The sequence below is a fragment of the Bombus vancouverensis genome, chromosome 1 (genome assembly GCF_051014615.1).
Source record: "Bombus vancouverensis nearcticus chromosome 1, iyBomVanc1_principal, whole genome shotgun sequence".
Classification (NCBI taxonomy): Eukaryota; Metazoa; Arthropoda; class Insecta; order Hymenoptera; family Apidae; genus Bombus; species Bombus vancouverensis.
In genome coordinates, this window is record NC_134911.1 from 17,148,559 (window position 1) to 17,168,588 (window position 20,030).

Here is a 20,030-nt window from a genome sequence, read left to right on the forward strand (position 1 = left end):
CATTCCGGTAGTACCATTTAAAACAATAAAATTAAAAAAAAAATGAAGATGGAGCATCCAAATCTCGAAAGAAATTTATGTAATTTTAATCGGTTAAGTTCTCCAAAATTAATAGCAGAAATAGATGTTTCGAGGTAGCTCTTACAAAGATTGCTTCTGGGTTGTTGGAACTTTTCCGAAGATCGATCGAGACCCATTGTGAGTATGTGAATAGAAGTCATGATTTTACTAATTGTGAAAAAGGGATGAAGAAAGGAAATTTTAAAACTTTCGATAATTTTGCCATTAAATATTCTCTCTGCTCTATTCAAGGTATTCGTATTCTCAATCACAGCTCACGAATTCGACATAGTCGAGCTTCCCAAAGCTCGTCAGGGAAACCGCAATTTTCGAAGTGGTCGTCAAAGAATCGTTGCGAAATGAAAAAGTCGCATCGGCTGCCAGAGATACGTAAAATATCGCCATACCGTACATCGATTCTCGATCAGGAAATTGCACGGCAGGCTATTGGAGTTGCTTCAATAGCGGGCAGAATTGGCAGAGATCCTAGGGTCTCGATCGATCGGAGAGCCGCGGCGGCTCGGTTAAACGGCACGGCAAGGATAGCAATAAAATAAATTGGCTTTATGCTCGATTCTTATCAATGAAATATGCACTTTCTCCGAACAATAGACATATTATGTAATGTGAAATATATTCAGTTTCCTCGTGTTGCACGCTTTCCTCGATACGCCGCGATAATGGACGATCGTTATTCAAAATTCTATTCCCCGACGCGTTAAGTGGCGCATGATTTACCGCCTTTCCCGTTCCACCGGGCCTTTATTCACCTACTCGCAACACTGCGTGAACACCGTTTTAATGCCGTGCATCGATACGATCGAAAATTCGCCCAGCTCGCTCGCGGCGGCGAAAGAATTCGCCTGGAGAGAAAGGGCGACACCTGTTTCTCCGTTTCGATTATTTATCGCACCTCGGTACGGGCCGGACTAGAGACAATCTGCGCGTCGTTCGTCAGCTTAATTACCAGCGATTAGTAAATACAATGTGTACATGGTGTGAAATCGCGAGATAATAACTCGCGATTTCGACAGAGAAGAATAGAAGGCAGCGCGCCAGGAACATGGAAATTAATTTCTACGAACGTTTGTACGTAGGTAGAGTTTCACCTTTGGGAATTTATGCAAACAACGCGGTCGACGTACGGACATTGTGACAGAGTTTTCGTGGAAATATTAATGACACCATTAAAGTCAGTCGGTGAAGCAGCAAGCTTTCTAACGATCGACGTTGCTAGACGCGTGGTCGAAGTATCATACAAATTTCACGAACTCTGAACCACGTGAAGAGGACGTCGAACGAGGAAGGTCCTCGTTAGTCCTTCGAGACGATGGATTGATTGAAAATCCCGATAAGGCCGGTCGTTTATCAGCGTAATTGAATTATCGAGCAACAAGCACGGTAATTACCGACGATAGCCATTTTTCAACTGGATTCCGATTAGCCTCGGCCCAGTGGGCTAATTAGAAAAAACGTCGCGCCCTCGGTTAATTAATAACCGCGTCACGATTTGTCTCGCGGGACGGGCCATGCTCTGACGTCTAGGAAATTCGTAGTTGAAGCACGATATTCAAGTCGCGATTTTGCACCTTGTCCGTGATTACTGTGGGCGTGTCGTCGATGTCGCGGCCATGGAAAATTATAATTATTACGGAAACCGTCGTCGATCATGTTCGTCCGGCTGGAAAGCTCGTTCCTCGCCGAGTGGATTAATGAATCGCCGTTATTATTCCACGGTGATTGCCGAGAAAAGCGGTCATCGCAATATATCCTTGATTTCGAGCGTAACGCGTGAAAGATACGGATGGCGATGCTGTATAGCGAGTACTTATCGAATATCGGAAATCGATTATCCAAGTATCACGTTGGAATTATTATTTCCTATCTAGTAGCTTGTAACGAAATATGTCTTTATTTCTGGATATATTCTACAGTCTGTTTGTACATAGTTTCCTTATCGTGGGATACAAAGATATTAGATAATTTGTTAGGAGTAATGGAACTCGTTACAACCGGGGTTTCGTAAAAAGCGAATAGGAAACTTAGTAGAACGATGGCAAAAATGTTGAAAATAAAGGAAAATACACCGATGATTAATTACCGGTACAGATACTTGTTCCTTTTCACCTAATGAACACGCCCATTCATAACTCACCCGACACCTGACATTTTACAGATATGGCACAATTTACTTTCCTTTATAACGTAAATAGTTAACCAGTGTCAATTTCATTCTGCTAGCGTGAAATTAATTTGTCATTACGTGACGATGCAAACGAGACTGTACATACTGAAAAATTCCTGTTACTTATTGCATAACTTAATGGTCCGTTCATTTGGCGAAATAACAAATTTGTCGTCCAAATAATCAAAAGTAAACCAGCTACGTAATTACCTGGGCAAACGGGCGAGGTAGAGTAGAAACGACGACACTTCCTTAACAGACAGGGTCTCCCTTCTGGTCGGCTCGTCCTCGAACTCGAGAACGGGTCTGCCGTAGGCATCCGTGCAACCTGTAACACAGAAGTTCGAAAAATTAATTACCCCTCGAAATCGTTCGTGCAACCCATAAACACATTGGAGACTTAACGATGTGCTTCGAGATGGGTCGAATTTACAGTATCGATTAAAGACTTTTCTCTCTACTCTTCGCGGCACAATGAACACACGCACACACCGAGGCACTGGTGACTGAAAAATACGTAGCAAGGAACGCAGGACGCATTCGCGAGCCAATCCATGAACCGATCGTCCCGCATTAACGGCGTAATAAAAGTCGGTAACAGCATTTGATTACAGACCGTGATCCGATTCGGGCTGGCACCACGGTCGATCGTAATCGAGAACTGACGTATAAGTTATTAAATGATCGGCTTTTAGCCGTGCCTATTTGCGCCACCCGGAGTAGGTCATCTTCCGGTAAAATCTTGACTGCTTGACTGCTGACTCTGTATATCGATGAAAATGTAATAGCCAAACACGGGCTGAGATCGAATCGTTGGCATAACCAGCGACAAATGAAATAGAGGACGTCGTAAAATCTTATTGTCTTAATCGTGAGCGCGACGTGGAATCGGATATCGATGCACAAGGACGCTATCCGCCGTCGATCGGATCGTTCGATTGACGCACGACCGATGTTACCTCGCGATCTTGTCGTTGTTCACCGATTAGACTCGATATATGAGCGATACGATCTTGGACGGTTCAACCACGTTCTTCCTTAGAGTTGGTTTCGCTTTCGTTACTCGATGACAACAATTGCGATCGATATGGGAGTAAGAGTTAGATGGATGTTCGATCTTTCTGTAATCCTCTAATTTCTATATTTTAGTTTTGCCCGCATTTTAGCAAGAGAAAGTTATCTTCAATGTTTTAAAAAGGTGTTTGACGTAGGATTGAATCGAGAAATCACGCATTTCAGTAAGCATTTGGTCGTGTTTTGTCCTTTAAGATATTTTTTAACATTGAAGGATAGAAATGGATCGAAAACAATAAAAATAATTTGATATTAATAAGTTACGGTGTGGAATGTACGAATTTCTGATGGAATGATTCTTTATCTTCTTATTGAAAAGAAGAAACCGGAGAAGCTTAACTCGTCTCTTTTGGAAAGCTGACTGACATGCGTGATCACGTGCCTCTGACGCGTGCCGTTGCGAATGAACACACGAGCAACAGCTCGAAATCTGCCCGAGGGTGATCGCTCAGGGCGTTAATGATAATTCATAGTGGCGTAAGTTATACAAGCGATTACATGGCAAGGCGATGATAATGCCCAATGCCAGTGGGCAAACTCGTGTACGCTTGCGAATTCCCGGGTTACCAGTGTTAATACACTTTTGACATGTAACACGTGCTGTACAGTATACAATCCCTTTGATCATCGAATAGCAGGCTTGGGCTTATGAAAATGAAACTTTCCTAGTTTGGAAAGACCGATTCGTTGATTACCTAAAGACAAATTTCCTTCGATCAATTCCGGAAGAAAGAAATTTCCTACGATGTAGAAAGACAACTTTAAAGTTTTGTAACAAATTGAAAAATACTTCTTCGTTTGAAGCATCGATATAAAAAAAGTGGAATTTTAAAATTTCTTTAGTACGTATATATTAGGTTGTCCGAAAGGTTTCTTTCGTTTTATAAGCAAATAATAGACGCACAATGTTTTTTGTTTTATATTAGTTTATTGAATTATGCACGAACATAATAATAGAAATAGAACGAAATGGACCATACTTAATTCAATAAAATAGTATAAAACAGAAATTGTTGTTCATCTATTATCACCTTATGGAACGAAAGAAACTTTTGCGACAACCTAATACTAAAGCTTTATATTGCTGTTGCTTATGCTACGTGATACACACATTCATCCTCAAAATTATCCTGGAATATTTCATCTTTCTACGATTGAACTCCTTTGATATTCGTATCATTAAGTCTTCCTTATTGCTGAAAATCATGAAACGCGTCTCCAGAAACACGACATCAGTCTCCATAAACGCGCAACTACCTGTTTCTGAATTAGCACAAACGATCACGTTCTTCCGGGCATTTCTCGGAAATAATGTTACGTATCCAAGCGTTTCCACGAAAAAGAAAAAAGTCTGGCTCACGAACACTGTCCAGGTGCGATGTGTGAAAACGCTCGTGGTGCTCCTCGTGACATAAAGACGATGCCGGCCTTCTTGGGCTGCAGGCAGTCCTAGAGCGTACCTTAACGTCTTCATCGAGCGGTGAAACCGCTCCGCGCTCGTAGTAGGCTCGGTAATCGATCGGTTATGGTAATCCGAGCGGCTGCGCCGGATCGTTAAAAAAGGTCGCGGCGGGCAGCGCGATCTTGCATTTCCTTGCTTCGAGAAATCACGTCGGCTAGCACCGTTCTCGATGTTTACGACACGATTAACCGTGCCCGTTTCTTCCCTCGGTCGCTTCCCGATTTTCTATCCAGCCTTCGGCGATCGTTCACGTATTTCCGTGGAAACGTGCGCCCATTTGCGTTCGCAGTCGTTCGCTAGGATTCAGAGAGGAAGGAGGAAGGTAGATGAACGTTTATCGGAGGAATTTTGCGTCCGGACAAAATCTCCGGAGGGTTGACGAGTGAGATGAAGCGAATTAGAATGGATAATGGAGAGAAGTCGTGGGTTGGATGTTACGAGGTGAAAGCATATTGGTGAAGATCAAACTTTTGGGACACTGAGGTTCTCTCTTAATGAAAACCTTTCAGACCTGCTGTAATCCCTTAGAGTTTGAGAGAGGATTTAACCCTCTTGGCCAATGAATTTATAAATCCTCCTGCTCTTCTAAAACATACAAATTTTATGAACTTTGACCATTACATCTAATACGAAAATCGTTAAAACCATAGTTCAGAACTGTTTTTGGAGAATCTAACGATATTTTCCGAAACATTTTTGTGATGGTTCTTTATAAAAAAATTAAGAAATCGTCCTGAGTATAGGAACAAGTCATCGCAACGTGAAATTATTTTCCACCGAAAAAATCACTTTCACTACGACAGATTCTTTAACGATCGATCACGGTATCTGACCGAACATGTCGGCGACCCCTGCGAAATGACTTCATCGCTTTCGATTCCCACGAAACAGACTAAAATGCCAGTTGCGCCCCTCCAAAACAATTCCCTCGGCAAGTTTCCCCCGATGGTACTCGAGGCCTACGAAATTCCAGCGCTTTCTACCCGGCTTCGACGCCGTATGCCGAGATCGAGTTACAATAATAACCGTTCCACGACGACGGAGGCGCATATATCGTGGACCAACGCGGCGTGGCGCGCATTCTGCCTCTACAAATCGTCGCTCGTCCATCATCATCGCATTACCCCCTCGATAAAGATTGAACGAACCGGGGCCGAGTACTCGGCTTTTAGCGTAAATCAAGCGTACTTATGCTCACGACGCGCGTCCACTCCACCTCGCGAGCCGCCGCCACGCCGACAGGAATCCGCTTGATCCGCTATCCTTTTCACATGCCGAGTAATAAGCAAGTCAGGGAGAATAACGAATAAACATAACGAAGATGAAGAAAACCAAGAAGAAGAAAATGACGACGATGATAATGAAGAAAGAAGGAGAAGAAGAAGCAGAAGAAGAAGAGTAGGAGGAGGAGATGCAGATGCAAAAAAGGGGTTGTAAGAGAGGGGAGCGTCGAGAAGATCGCGAGTAGCCGCGAGGCGGACGATGCGTACTGCCGCGACTCGTGAGAAAGATGAACGATAGTCGGATGGATACGTCAATACGCGTGCGCCATTAGCCGTGTTGCTTTTTGGATTTATTGCCGCCCCGTAGATCCCCGATTTCTAATTGCACGCTCGCGATTCATCTCCCCTCCCCCCTCCTCCACCTTCGTTCATTTTCTACCTCTCTATGGATCCACGTTTCTTTTTCATATAGCTCGCTAGTTCCCATCGCTATAACGCGAGTACGCTGTGACTGTGAGCACGATCGATTTCTATTAAAATGAAAACGTCGAGCGCCGTGAAAAGGGGCTGCAGGGCGTAGCGGAACGTGTAATTCACCGACACCCGGTTGAATTATTGGCGTCGATCGAGCCAGATGCTTGCTGATCGCTCGCTAACAGAGAAAGATCTAGCCAGGAGAGAGGCTTCTTCCTTCTCTTCTTCGTCTTCTTCTTCGTACGTTTCTTCCTCTTCTTCTTCTTCCTCTACTATTTCGTAGAACGAAGCAAAGTCGTGTCCCGTCGTTTCGACCGCGACCACGCTACGGATTAATACCTCGATGCGCTAGCGAGCCGCTAATCGCTTAATTAGTCGCGCCTCGCCGTTGCTGCGGACGCGAGGATTCAGACGCGTTACGATCGCAGTCGCGCGACTCTCGCTCGTCCATCGTAACCGGCGATCCACGCGCGCTACCAGGGATTCCTCAAGCGGCTCGGTTTAACGGTAATTTGAATAACCGAGCCAGGAAATCGATGTGCTTTCGCCAGAAAAAATCCATGGGATCTAGCGGATAGAATGTACGCGAGGTTTAATAAGTTGGTTTCTTTCAGCATCCTGGTGTTTTTTCCTTTTTTAAGCTCGATGGCGGATTCTTTGACGAGACGAATGTGCGCACGGGTTAACTAACGGTTAGAAATGCGCCGATATCGTTACTTCGAAGCGCGCTTAGGTAAGGTAATATAAAATCAATAAATAAATAAATTCATCGGCTAATATCGTACCTCTGCACGCTATGATTATAAGAAGACTGTTTCTGCAATTTCATACTCTTAATCGAAGAAATGGAATTTAGGCAAAGATTTGTTTTAACCACAAAACCGTTTTACCAGCGTGAATCTGTTATTCGCTTGAATTAAAACATGCTTTTGAATTGCCAAATTATCCTTAATTAGTCGAGTCATTTGTATTTTAGTACTACTTGTTGAACCTATTTATCTTGAAAGAATACTATTTGAAGACGACACTTATGATTTCAAGAAGAAACAAATCAACGCAAGACCGATTGTTTGAAAGCTCGTTCCCTATTACATTCGTCGCGACATAGAAAATATCGTCGTAACTTGAAAACGCTCTCGAATACAAATATTCAGTTTCATCGTGTCGAAGAAATTGATTTTAATTGAAGACGGACTACTAGACAGAGGAAACTAAACGGCCAGAAAGAGAAAGGAAGATCGTTTCCATTGGAAAGAGGGAGCTTCGTCTAAACACGCTGATAAGTAAAATTATCGCGGTGCTCGCGCGAGCGTGCGCTCAAGTTGACCCTGCGCTGGCTCTATCGGCCACGACTTGGCTGCGGATTAACACTCGTTAGCTAGCTCGAGAGTCGCTATAATCGCTTAATTAGTCGTTGAACGGCACCAATACGCGCACCTCTCTCCGAATAATCGATTCCCCTGTACGTTTCTCATGGCGAATCGCGACGAAGGTTTCACCACTCGGTAATGCCGATCCTGAATGCCAGATCTGCAATTATAATCACACCGCGACGGACAGGTAGCTTGGATCATGTTTCCTTCCATTCGTCCGATCGCTTCGAAGGCCGAGTCGATGCATTTTGAAAATTGATAGGTGAAATTTGACGATTTCATACGGAGGATATTTCTACCCTTCTCCTTCTTCGTCTTTTTCTCCTGTCGTTTCTTTTTATCAGTTTTTTTTATTTATTGTCTAGAGGTTAGTTTTAAGAGTCTGTTGTTAAAAAGTTGGGATTAGACAAGAGGAAGATGCGCATGGTTTGACTGGCTTGATTCTGGGATAGCAAATAAAGGATTTCTCCTTTTTAGTTCTGCTGTTGTACGATTGATTTCTTCTGTTCTTATGGTTTTCGGAAGTAACAGCCACTTTCACGTGATTGCCTGGAGCTCCAGGCGTCAGCTATTTGGACGCTGGAATCAGAAGAAGTCTAATCACAGATTAGTGGTCTAGCGAACGAGGGATTTCTCTCTGGATCGTTCGTTCGTCAAAGAAATCTAATCTAGGCTTATAATCTAAATACTAGATTATATATAGATTATAGATATAGATTACATTAATATTAAATTGTATATAGATTATGGATATTATATTTCTAAATAATCATCGAATCGAACATCGAATTTTCTCTTTTCGTTATTAGAAAAATCCAAATCTTGTAAAACACTCTGACGATCTGTTGGCAAACAAGCCTGCTAACGCAGACTCGGAATCCATGGAATCTTTGCAATCTTCTCGTGTTTTACACCGCGCTAGAATTTTTCTAATACGTTCACGTTAAACGATTTCACGGAAATTGCTCGCGCGTATCCCCGGATCAGATTCGCGCGAGTAAGCGAACGTATTAAGCGTTGATTAATACCCAGGGGAACATCTTATTTGTGGAAAGTCTTCGCACAAAGGCCAACTCGTGTTCACTACTTAGGCCAGAATATTCGCCGTAATGCGATAAAAAACGCTCGACCCCTATTAACCTTCGATCTTTCACCTTTCGACAGACTATCGACTTCTGCGTACCGCTCGTCGATCATGCGCGACGTGCAAAGCACGAACGGCGCCTCGCAATGCCGCTTTTTCCGTGTTTCGTACACACGGAAATATGATACATCCTGTCGCTCGATGATTGCCTAGAAATTACCTCGCGGAGACTGTACCCGAAATTGATATTAATATAATTTTCACGAACACTGCGTTTTTGCAGAATATTCTATCGTGGAAAGCGAATAAAACCAATCTTCGTCCACAGATCTAGTGAATGAGTATAGCCACAGTTTATCAGTGAAAGGGTTAAGATCCCACGGCCTTCGAGAGACTTTACAGTAGGCCCCGCACGCCAACAATGTACGCTTCGCGAGAAACAGAAAATCGTAAATAATAGCGATCGTGTATGTACCTTACACACGCAAACCTCATGTCCCAAAACGACTTCCATAAATCTTCCAGCCCCTCTAAAAATAAAAAAAAAAAAAAAGAACGCTGTACCACTGTATCACTGTACCAGAATCCCAATTCTTATCAAGTCAGTTTCCCCAGCGAGCTGGCAATTTTCTATCGAAACTTTCCATTGGTTTCCAACGTGGAACACGTTCTAACGGCTGACCCCTTCGCGCATCGCGACGCCAAAATGACGCGGGACCACGCCCTGACTTTATCCGCCGATCGTTCTGGATGGATTTGTTGGGAACGCGTTACCGAGTGGCTCGTTAAACGCGTAACGATCGGCGCACGCAACGACTAAAACCGCGAGAAGAAAAACTGCATCGGAACGGAAAAGAAAGACGAAATACGAAGAACCTGGGAAACTCGAGGATATCATTAACTTTGGCGAAACGAACGGCAGGAAGATGAAAACCCGCGGAAAGGAGAGGCAATTTGCTGGAAGGTTCGTGGCGCGAGATGAAATTGTGGGCGGCAGCCGTTTGAAACATTAGACTTAGGAAGAAGTAATTTGTCGACGACCTGGATAGCTCAATCGGCCGGGTCAATCGTCCGGCAAATCGAGGATCCAGATTCGAATTCCTTCTTAACCAATCGATTCTTGAATCTCTCGCGATTCTTAGAAATCCGATCGACGATCAAGACGAGCACTACTTTTTCCATTTTGTAATTTCAAGTTTCTTTGAAGATGGATCAATTCAGTGCTGAAAATTTTAATCTTTCTATAAAGCGATGATTCTTTGAAAAGAGCATTGGTTAGATCGATGTTAATTAAAGCAAATATTCGAAACGTATTGGAAGATTTCAAATACGATAAAGTCCAGAATGAAAAATACCCAAATACGAAGAGTACGGGGAAAGAACGCGATAAGTCACATTTTCTATTATAGTCATATTTTACAAAGCAGTGGCTTAAAATTCTTAACCCTGTTAAAATTTTTAGTCGTTTTATATTGAAAATTTAGTCACGAAGTGACAATAAAATTAGAAAGAACCCCTGTGATCTTCACATATAAAAATCCTTGATAAATCGAACTTTGATAAATAAACTGATCGAACATCGCTAAAATCTGTCGATCTCGATTTTAACAAGAATAAGTATAGTAAGAATAAGTAAGATTAGATAAGATAATAAGAATAAGTAAGTTCAACGATATATCAGCATGGTTTATTTATAGACATATGTACGTAACGTAGTCTCAATTAAGAGCGAATTCCAGTGAATCGTCGCGTCACAGGAGACGCGAAAAGATAAGAAGTGAAGAAAGGCAAAGATCAAAGAAGAAGAAGCGACTGGAGACGAGTTCGCACGGGTCGAGCGTGTGCCACTAGAAGCATGGCGGAAAACTTTCTCAGAAATCCTCATCTCGATCTCGTCTGAAAGTATTCCATACGTTCATACGTATATAGACGCTCGTTCGGTCGCTCGCCAGTGTGGTCTAGAATGCGCGCGGCGAGTTCGTGCGTGGCTAATACGCTCGATCCAATCGGCCGGGTGATAACCATAATCACGTAGCGGCTTGGTGTACCGAACGTGTCCGTACAGACTGCGTGGATCGCGCCTCTGACGATCTTGAGCTTCGTGCTTGATACCAGGTTCTGTCGATCCTATATGGCTTTTGTTTGAGAAACTCGTCAGAATTAGTTTTGTGATTAGTTTCTCTGTACGCAGTACTATGAGAATATTGGCTCGACATTTTATTCCTCTTATTGCAAACACTAGAGAAATACGTTGTAAATTTCGATAATATTGGTATTTCCATATGACCGCAAAACCTTAATACTAGAAAAACGAAATGTATATAAAACTAGATAAAAAGATGCTTCATTGAAAAAAAAGATATACGACGCTGCAAATACTTCAAGCATTAAGAAAAATCCAAATTAACGTTTCGAGTCCAGAGATAATTAGATTCCTATCACATTCTATCTTTCGTATCTCCAACTCTATTCATTTCTATTCCAAGCAATGCTTCGATTTATTTATTTCTCGTTATCATCTCTTACTGAAAGAAAATGTACATAGACGTTATGATATTGGAAAGCCAAGATTGGAGCAATGGAAGAGACGCAGCTTGAATGAAACGAACGAAGACCCGCCTTTCTCCGTTTCCTCGAGAGTTCGCCAGCTTTTTCGCATTCAGACGTCCCGTCCCTAGTCGTTGCTATCGACGTAGCCCCTGTGGCGGGTCTCACGCCCGCGCGATCCTCGTTATTTACGAGTAGAAACGGAGGGTCGAGGGCGGACCAGACTGTCCGACGCAGAACGGGATCAAACTACTAATTGGTGAGCGAATTTTAATCGGAGAACGCGCCACTCTCGACGCAGAGCAAGGCGCCTCAATGGATTCAACTATGGGAAAGCGCGTGTTCTACATTTCGTGTACATATAACAGCCTATATGGGATTTCCACTGGTGATAGCTGATGCTTTTTGTTCCGCTTTATTAGAACAATTGAGAATAGAAGTTGTGTGAACGTTTCTTTTGGTTTCCAGTGGATATTTGAATGATTAATGATTCGTAATAATCTTCTGCTATGGGAAATCATTACTATTATTTGAGAACCGAAATGATAAAGATTACAGATCTTATAAAAGACAGGATAGATCTTAATAATAGCGATGAGAATGAATTTTTGCAAATTTCTTCGTATTCCTATCGATGAAACGAACTGTTTATCGTTCCGTACGCCATTAAATTTTATGATTTCTTCAAGGTTACTTACACTTTCGATTTTACGCAGTATTGCTCCATTCACTGAATTTTCAATTTCACTTGAAAGCTTCTATATAGAGGCCTTTGACGTCAGTGTGGAAAAAAGATTGCCTGTCGAACGAAGGAAAGAGCAGTTCGACGTTCGAGATTTTCAATCTTCTTGAAACACCGGCAGACGGTCGATTATTTTTCAGTCACCGCCACGATTTTCCGAGGAAACGAGATCGCTCTGGCGTTTCGAGGAACTGCTCGTTCCAGAAGCGAAGATCAATGATAAGAGCAACCGATAACGGGTCTTCGGCGGGTGGGCGTACATTGCGCTCGTAGCAGCGATCGAAAGTATCTCTTGCAGTTATATTGATCGTCGATCGAGAGTCGGATCGTGGCTGCTCGATATTCCACTCTCCAAGCGACTTACTGAAGTAGGAAGAAAAACGATATCGGAGGCGTAACGGAAAAATTCCTCGGAGGAGGATCGAAGAAAAATATCGCAATGAGGAGAACGAAGACGATGTAGTCGATTTTCTGAAACGTTGGAAACGCAATGATATATTTAAACAATAAACACTTCAAACAAAATATAACCTTATAGAATATAATTTCTATATAAGACACAATGTTTGCACTACCATTTTATTGAAAACTACGACGTTGCAATCATAACGATGTAAAAGCTTCCAGTCATGATACATTGATATGTACATTGAAAACGAAATCTTAGAAATGAGTAGAAATAAAGCAGAACGAAGTAAAGTTTCCAAACAAACTAACTAATGCTCGTTCGTATGCTCGCGCTTATCGGCGCAATTAACGCTGCGAATAAGTCATTGCGAGGTAATCGAGCTTCGAGAGTTGTCGCGACGCGAAGATCCGATAGTCAGATAATTATCCAGCTGGCTGGAGATACCACGATGGTATCGATATCGATTCGAACATTCCAATCGTCGGAACTCGTTCCATCTGTTTTTGCACTTTGTGTGTCATTGAAATGCTTTGGAGCGTAGTTGGGTGTACCACCCGAGCCGAAGCTTGATTTAAGATCCTTTGGCTGCGTTTCAACGACTCTTGAACTACGAGGTTGTAAGTAGATGTTAAAGCGTATGGAAAGATTCAGAAGCAAGAATGGAATTGGGTTAAGGATAGTGGAAATTGCTTCGTAGTGTTGCTGGACTTTTTCGTACAAATAATTATTCTAATTAATTAGAACAACGTTATACACTGCTAATTTCCATTATAAAAGGATTCCCTTTTCTGTGCGCAATACCTGGTTTCCAGAATTGAACAGAATTTATTGTTTCCAGAAAATTGTACGATGATATGATATACCATATACCAGTCGTTTAGAAACAATAATGAAACCGAAAAGAATGTAGAAACACCGAAGCCAATGAATTTGATATCTGAAATATTCATATCCCACTTAAATATTCGATATTCGTATTGTTATGGTACATACGATATTCTTGATTATATAAAAGAGAAAAGCAGATGCCAATTTAATGGCGAATCGCATCTTGTATTGTATTTCTTTACCACAGTTCAATTACCATAACTTAAATCTACACGAATGCAAGGCGATATACCAATAAGAAGAATCATTACAGAAGTATGACAACGAAATGGAAGAGCAGTCGTAACCGGTACCAGATTAGAAACCCGACAGAAAGGAATTTATACTCGATCGTTTCACCTCCGTCACGCTCGATCCGCGATCAACGTGCTTCCGATCGTGGGTCAGCTGCGTCCTTTCAATTTATTAACCCGACATGAATCGTTCGCGGACGCTAATTGCACCGGCTGATACCAAAGCGTCGCGCTGCGCTACGCCGCGCCGGCAACCAGCAAACGTTTGCCACGCAAACGCGGCGTGTCTCGCCGGGACGCACGTAGCAATTACGTCGCGCGGATTATTCGTCGCCAAGCAGCTCGTAAACGTCCAACGCGGAAACTGATTCCCGACTGCAGCTTGGAGAAAATCGAAAAAGTGATTCGAGAATTTACGACAGCGTGCGGCTACGATGGTGCGTGGAGATGGCGAATATAAGTAGCGTGCTATTCGTTTGAATTGTTCAGATAAGTTACTTGCTTTTGGAGTACTTGTGACACTACGATGATAATTAAGAGTTAAAAAATGCATTTATAATAAGACAAGAGAGTTAAATAGATTTCTTTGAGAGCAATCTATATGTCAATGACTCGCAATGTCTTTGCCAGTGTTCACAAAGGAGAGAGATGTTAGTCATTGAACCAAGCATCGAAAGTGCACGTTTATATTTGCGTACTTACACGAACGGGCCACCAGTACCGTAATGTATATTTCTTGGAACACTCGTGATCTTAAAGATAGACATCTCATCAGCTGATCGCGAGTGTTTACGACCACGGTTGCTGACCCTAGGACCGGTTATTCATTTCACGCTATTCTCCAAGGATATGTATTTAAAGAAATCAATTCTGCGAATTGGCTAGTATAGGCGTTGAAAAGTCAATATTTAAAAGTCTCTTGCCGCCATAGATATTTAGTGAAAAAACGTGGGCGACACCCAAGGTGTGAAAACTAATGACAAGAAAAAAAATTTGCATTGTAATATTTCTTGAAATGATCAAAGAGTAAGAAATACGAAAAATATAAAATAAGAATTTCCAATGAATAAGATTGTTGAAATTATAAAATTCAGAAATTAAAATGAAATTTCTATGTAGAATATGTATTATTGATATAGAAGCTGTCTCATTAGGCAGTTCCAGGCTGACGATTTCATCTTTCATCTCGCCGCCGATTAGAGAGATCGGCTGGCCGACAATAAGTCCCGTAACGAGGCAATAAGACGATCGCCATGGCCGTGATCGTCTGATTAATAGAATCCTCGATCGCACGATAATTCGCCGTTTGATTAATTCACCGATTATTCTGCGATCGTTTCGCTACAAAACATCAGGTTCGATCCGATTGATCGGCGCGCTGTATCACGCCACTGATTGATCAGATAATAATTTCTCGAGCGTTTAGAGAGGTCGAGCCACTCGAGAGTTCGACGCCTCTCGACGCTTCCTCGAGAAACGTGAATAATTGAACGAAAGCGCGTATACGACAACGCGTGATTAATTAGGCGATAGTTCTATGTTTCAGTAACCATGACGGGGTCAGTTTGAATTCAAGGATCAGGTGATTGAACAAGGTTCGATATAAGATTCGATGAGGTCTATTCAGAGACCGTTTTCATACCACCGAAGAAGTAGACATAAGATTTGTATTTTACTAACTAGGATGTCTGATCGAGTAGATGATTATAATCGATACAGCTTCATCATACTGAAACTTTCGAAACACCATTTTAAACGTCTTAATGGTTCTAGAATAAAAACAGGCGATCGGTTTTATTTATGAAAAATTGTAGAAGATAATATTCGATAGAAATATGTCAAAACAAAAAACTAACAATAAACGATTGTTTATAAATCAAGTGTCAAACAAACGTAATCGTATCAGAATTTATATTGTTGTTTCAAACCCTTCGGAACTTGCTACTTCCAACTGTTAATCTTCAAAATTCACGTTTCCATCTTTACCATTTTACCCTTCTTCATCCTATTACTTCCTAAAATTATGGATCATCGATCAAAAACTTAATTTTAAGCAGATGGTAAAATTGCAACTTTCTCGATCCGCGGTTCCCATAAAAGCAATTAACAGCGTAGAAAATCCACGCAACGAATAATAGCGGTTGATACGGGCGAGGAGCATCGATCGTCTGGCGAAGAATTATCGATTGGCCTCGGCGAAATCTTAGCCTGACAACAGCTTGGGATCTGGGTCGTACCCTGAATTCTGGCTGCGTGCACGATATCCGAGAGCTTTTGCTCTGCGCGTAATTGCTCACGTAGCCGAAGCGTGCGCCACCTAAAACGACGCCCGAATCCGTGTGATTATCGAGTATCGAAAATTACAATGTTCCGTTTCAGTCGTGCATTTACCGGTTTTAATCTTAAGCCTATTATTCCGCGATTGGGCTCCGTCTTTTCGCTTCTTCTTGGCTCTTTCGATTGGTATAAGTACGACGATGCAATGTATTTTCGGGCCGAGTTCTTGGACTTTTTGTACGATGATTTGCTAACTAGTGATCTTACCGAATTGACAATTGAGCTGTAGGTTATAGACCTTGGCTATACTGATTATTTTTACAATTTCAGATGGAGTAGAAGAATCAAGCAGTTTGAACGGTATTTATAATTATAAACAAATTGATTGTTATATTCAATACGAAATTACAGAATTTTACTTGTTCTATTGCCAAACTTGTTAATATTGCAGCTCGTAATTTATATCTTTTCTTACAAAGCTTTGCTGGTAATACATTTCGCGAATAATTGTCGCGATTATGGAATACCCCTCAATCTCTTGTGTCTACATTCTGTGATTAAGTTCTATGATTTTAATTTCAAGACATTAATTAAGTGACTCGCTGTTAACAGATAACGGTGTTAATTTAATGATTCATTCTAAACTTTTCTAATATTTGTCATAATCAAACATCGCAAAGAGCTTCCCATATATCTTCGATTAAAAAGTGCATTCGCATCCAATAATAAATTGACCGGTAACGAGCCACAACTAATAACGAACAGGCCGTGAAAAGGTCTTTAATTATCGCTGCCCATGGTCAGTACAATGAACAAAGTACCGCAAACCGTGCATAGGTAATTAGTCTAATGCCCGTTTGTTGCATAAAAGCGGTCATTATCATAACTCGTCGTTATCCGCAAAGGGAACGTAAATTTTCGTCGATCCCCACGTCTGATAAATTATCGGGACCAGCGGATTTTTTTCAAGGTGTCGCAGACTATGTGGTTCACCCACGCGAGATGCCACGAAGACTTGACTGAGAGATACCAGGAATGTCTTTCGGTACGATTCATTCTGGCTAGCATTGCGAGGCGAAACATTCCATTGAACAGTCGCGGTTTGATCGCGCAGAGGATGATTAACACGAGGCATCGTACTATACATTCATCATTTTCTTCTCTGCAACTTCTTTCATTGGAAGAAAAGGAATTTTAGATTAAATATAATTCTCGAGTATAATATGTTTGTTTCCCAAAGCGTAAAGAATATTTGGAGACCGAGATTGAAAAAAGAAAACTGTGGAATTAATACTTCTGTCGATTTTACTTTGCAATTGGGGAAAAATAATCACAATATCATCCTTTACGTTATATTTCATAATTCAATGCTCATTAAATCTAATCTTATTCAACCTAAATTAATAAAATAAAAGATTTTGCTCTCTACTGTCTCTGAATTCGAAGCAGCGATAGCGGAAGCCATTCTCTAGGAAAGGGTAGGACCAGGTCTGCTCCACTAGCTCGAGCACGGATCAAGCTAAATCATCTAATTCATGCTCGACCACACGAGCGCGTAATTTAGCCGAAGGAGCTTACACGTGAAAGCGATCGGCTCTTTACGCTCGCTCGTTCGACAATAAAGATGTTTGCGAAGCCGTTGACCCGGCGACTTCGATAATCTTCCGACGAACCCCGCTCTGCATGATATTCTATCGTTACTCGAAAAGTTCACGGATAACCAACAACCTAGCACACGCCTGAGACTTATATACTTTCGGTAGAACAGTGAAGCAGGCCTGATAATTACCTTTTACCAAGAACATATTAATAAAGATCTTTGTTCCAAGCTATTTATTGCTTTATCGTTCTCGTACCGTCGTTCTTTTACAACGACACATCTTTATACAAACATGAAACCTAATCTGTCGAATGTTGTGATCTTTATCTTTGTAAAACAAAATAGATCATACGTGATTCGATAAAATAATGTAAAATGGAAAATGTTGTGCATCCATTATTTCCTTCTAAAACGAAAGAAACTTTTCGAACGACCTAACATGTTCAATCATATGAACGAAACTAGAATTCGAAACTATACACGATGTAGCAGATAAGTGAAACGAAACGCGAAGACGGCGTTAATCGGCGTAATATTTTTATCTTTCTTAATTCATTACTCGATTACCACCGATATTAAAACATTCGGCACCGCCCACCTCCAATTATCCCTACCAATTGCTATCCAATCACTTAACTGCGTATTTCTTATCGCTATCACTACACCCCTCCAACACCTTTTCTCATCGTCGATTTGCTCATCGTTGAACGGCAGACCATGCGATCGGCGCGAATTTAACATGGATTATCTATCCAGATTTCTCCCGCAACGAGATGTAATTTTCAAACGGCATCCCTAATTGAACAGGAAACGGCAACTAAATACTAATAACTCGACGGAGAGTTTAGACGGCTGATTCGATTTAATCGCGCGACCGAAGACTGTATTTTGCCTGAGTGGTGGAAATCAGAGCGAACGAAGGCGTGTTAAAGGCGTGTTAAAGGCGCGTTTCGCGATCCTTCGAACGCCTCCGAGCGAGGAAACGTTCCTCGGACATACGAAAGTGTTCTGACACTTTACGTGAAACATTTTTATAAATATGTTGAACGTGTATACAATTTTTTAAGACTTAATTAACAGTGTAACGAGCCGCGACTATGGCACGAGTAGCGAATACAGAAATACTTTCGCGAACACGTGTAGATTGGACGAGCGCGGTCAACTTTCAAGACACGAAACGCCGATCGATTCTTTCTGTCGATCCGGCCTCGTAATCCATCGCAGCCGGCTTCTTCTTTTTCTCGCTAGATGCGCCTCTTTTGGACAAACGCACGCGTTCTCAACTAGCTAATCGGCGACAAAGCGACTGTTGCTTTGCCAACTACGGGATTACAGTTAACCACTTTAGGTTCCCTCGGCTGTTGCTTGAGAAAAGCTCGCGGGGAACGATGTGCTCACACGTGCGCTTAGTTTTCGAATTATTTCGCGATTGTTCGTAGTTCGTCGTAGCAAATAAGCTCTGGAAGTTACAATTGCCTCTCGCGATCGTGAAACGTTCTGGCACTATCTCATGATTTGAAACACTCTTAGGTTGTTTAATTTATGATGTTTTGTAATCTGGTGTTTTAATTTGGATTGAATGAAAAGTATTGTTCTAAATCTATGCGAAGACTAATCTCATGATTAATACAAAATATCTAGAACTGGAGCATGTATCAATTAATCGAGTATTCAATTACGATATACAATTAATCAAACTTTTCACTCATCAATTTTAATGTTTTACTCGTCCTACAATAATACAAGAAGAATTGTATGGTATATTTTCAATGATGCTGGAATACGTTCAACTATACAGCTGTCTTTGTTACCAAAAATAGACACGAATGTAGATATTCCTAGTTTATAGCTGCGTCTAACGATCGGATGTAATAACAGTCAGGCAAGGCATATAATGGGATAATGGGGAAGATAATGGCATGTAACCGAGCGATAATTTTTGCACGAGAACGAGGAAGCGTGCGAATCCTGTCGTAGGATGACAAATAAGTCGTGCGAAATCCGTGCACGCAGGAAATGCTCGCGTTTAATTAACTGAGAAGACTCGATTAAAGAAAAACAGATACCTGCGAATGATGAGCTACCGAGAGAATATAAAGGGATCGGAGTTGAGATTTTTAGCAAAAAACGCTCGTAATTGACATAAAGTTGATTAATTGTACAATTATTCGGGTAGCAACAAAGAACAAAGGCGTGTTTTCACAGAGGGTTGAAAAATAAGTGCGTGATCTATTGTACCGACAGACTATTTACATTGCCTTAACGGGAAATTCGCAGATAATTTAAGAGTACTATGAGCATCCTTTAATCGTGATAATTTAAGAACAATGGAATACAAGAATATCTTAATTCAAGGTTAAGTATCAAAGAAACGTATCCCGGAGTCCAAAATTCATGAA

At 41.5% G+C, this 20,030-nt stretch overlaps 1 protein-coding gene across 4 annotated transcripts in view; it reads right to left on the bottom strand.

The window, feature by feature from the left end:
* LOC117153763 (uncharacterized) overlaps positions 1–20,030 on the bottom strand; it is a 302,729-nt gene that overhangs the window by 98,967 nt on the left and 183,732 nt on the right. For all 4 annotated transcript variants that reach the window (XM_033328133.2, XM_076621483.1, XM_033328130.2 and 1 more), the window contains exon 7: positions 2,456–2,573. In XM_033328133.2, the coding sequence (XP_033184024.2) occupies positions 2,456–2,573 (118 nt within the window). The remainder of the gene's footprint in view (positions 1–2,455; positions 2,574–20,030) is intronic.